This window comes from Rutidosis leptorrhynchoides, chromosome 5 (assembly GCF_046630445.1).
Source record: "Rutidosis leptorrhynchoides isolate AG116_Rl617_1_P2 chromosome 5, CSIRO_AGI_Rlap_v1, whole genome shotgun sequence".
NCBI classification, from domain to species: Eukaryota; Viridiplantae; Streptophyta; class Magnoliopsida; order Asterales; family Asteraceae; genus Rutidosis; species Rutidosis leptorrhynchoides.
This window is the reverse complement of record NC_092337.1, coordinates 50,021,894-50,023,885: the sequence shown is the minus strand read 5'-3', so window position 1 is coordinate 50,023,885 and position 1,992 is coordinate 50,021,894. Positions and strand designations below refer to the sequence as shown.

The window sequence follows — 1,992 nt, the reverse complement described above, 5'->3', positions numbered from 1 at the left end:
TGTGTAGGTCAAGATATAATAACATCCCGTATAAAATTTTCTCAAATTCCTCACGGTTTGGTCACTTGTCACTTCCTTGGTGAAACTTAGTTTATACACAAAAGTATCCGAATTATTGAAAATTGGATTTTGTTAATATAATTTTTTATTACATACGCTCACACGATAAGAGCTATGACCTATGTAGTTATGTTAATGTTTGGAACACATGGACAACAAATATAATAAAACCAAAATTAAAACTTGAAATTAAACTAAATTAAATTTATGTTGTTTATGAGATGAAATGAAAGGGTGGTTACAAATGGGCTTCTTATCCTCTTTCCCACCCAACAAAAAAAAAATACAAAAAATATACTCCAAGAAAATAATCACCAAGGCTTTGAAGCTCAACCTGTACCCTTCTCATCATCACCATGGCAGAAGCTATTATGAGTTTCAAAATTATCAACCCTCACATCCATCATAAACCTTCTCTACAGAAAACAAGATTCGAATCAAAATCAGTAATTATTTCCACTTAAATTTATAGTTTGGTGCACATATATTTTTGAACCATTGAACTTACATACATGTTTCTTGAATTTCAGCTCAGGCCATTTTCAGGCTCAAGGTTACTCAATGACTTCAATCTGGTAAATTACTTCAAACTCATCATCCTGTAATTCATGATTATTATGATGGTTCTGGTTATGGGGTTGTAAAATACTTCAAACTTTGAATAATGTTTCCATAAAAATCAAAGTCAAACCTATGTTAGCAAGAGTGATGATCATATTTCTAATTTACAATCTTGACCTTCATTATATTCCACTTAGTATTTCATATTATAGGTTAAAAGTTTGATTAGATTTCAAAAATCAAAGTATGTAATCCAATAGAGAATAAGCTTATTATAATACTTTTGATTGCAAGTTCAAATGAACACAGAAATCAGTTGGTGAAGATAGCAAAAGCAGTCGATTGAACGCTTTACCAGACTTGTCACTGATGGCAGTTTTAGTTGAGCACATCGATGGCCAAAGAGACCTCATCACCCATAAATCAATATGGCATCTTACTGATCAACAAATCAAGAACATATGTGCGTCTTGCTCATTTAGAAATGTCGATTTTTCAGTAACGAATTGAATGTTGTTAATCAAATTTTCACTTTTGTTGCAGATACTTTATACATCATGTTCACAGTTTGGGGTTGTTGTTTCTTTGGTGCAACAAAGGTAAACAACGTATATGGAATGTTTTAACTTTTGTAGAAGTTTTTGAACATGTTAGCTTAAATTTTTAGTTGTGTAAATTATATCTCCAAAAAAGATATTACGGAGTAATTAATAAAAATTTATATTATTAATTTATTATGCTCATCTCACACACTTTTTTGCTAATGAGTATAAAATTTATGAAATGTTTTAGGATCCCTATTACGATTCAGAACAGTATAGGAAAGATGGTGGAGATGGAACGGGGCATTGGGTCTACGAAAAGGTATGTTACAATATCATTTATTAGTATTATATTAGATTAATATAAAACTACAAGTACCAAAGGGTTATTGGCCTAACTGTATTGAATTACCTCGAGGTTGTGGGTTAAAGTGCAGAGTTGGACAATAATATGTATAAATTCATGGGAAAAGTTCGTGTTGGACTGTACGGGTTGTCTTTTTAAAAAAAGAAATACAAGTGCAAGATAACTAAACGGGCTAATCACGTTATACAATTACGATGATATGTTATATGACAGCAAGAGGATATAGAAGAAACGGCGAGAGCTGCATTGTGGCGCGAAGAGTTGATCGAGGAGATTGAACAAAAAGTTGGAGGGCTACGTGAGTTGGAAGAAGCGAAAGAGGAGGAACTTGTCAAGTGATCGGAAAATACTTTGGTCATAAATAATGTTCATACGTACATAAGCAGACTATTGTTGAACATGAAACATGAAACTTTATGGCTGTTAGATAGCTTAATTTATATGTGAAAATGGATCTTTATA

General features: G+C 32.0%; 1 protein-coding gene across 2 annotated transcripts; it reads left to right on the top strand.

Moving 5' to 3' along the window:
- The first annotated feature begins 293 nt into the window (after positions 1 to 293).
- On the top strand, positions 294 to 1,992 carry LOC139847515 (photosynthetic NDH subunit of subcomplex B 4, chloroplastic). 2 transcript variants are annotated; one of them, XM_071837189.1, is made up of 6 exons: positions 294 to 506; positions 591 to 635; positions 931 to 1,084; positions 1,165 to 1,220; positions 1,414 to 1,485; positions 1,601 to 1,708. In XM_071837189.1, the coding sequence occupies exons 1-6, from the start codon at positions 417 to 419 to the stop codon at positions 1,691 to 1,693; spliced, it is 510 nt and encodes a 169-aa protein (XP_071693290.1). In that variant the 5' UTR covers positions 294 to 416; the 3' UTR covers positions 1,694 to 1,708. The 2 variants fall into 2 exon arrangements, with proteins under 2 accessions (XP_071693290.1, XP_071693289.1); XM_071837188.1 differs by lacking the exon at positions 1,601 to 1,708 and adding an exon at positions 1,744 to 1,992 and having other exon boundaries at positions 306 to 506.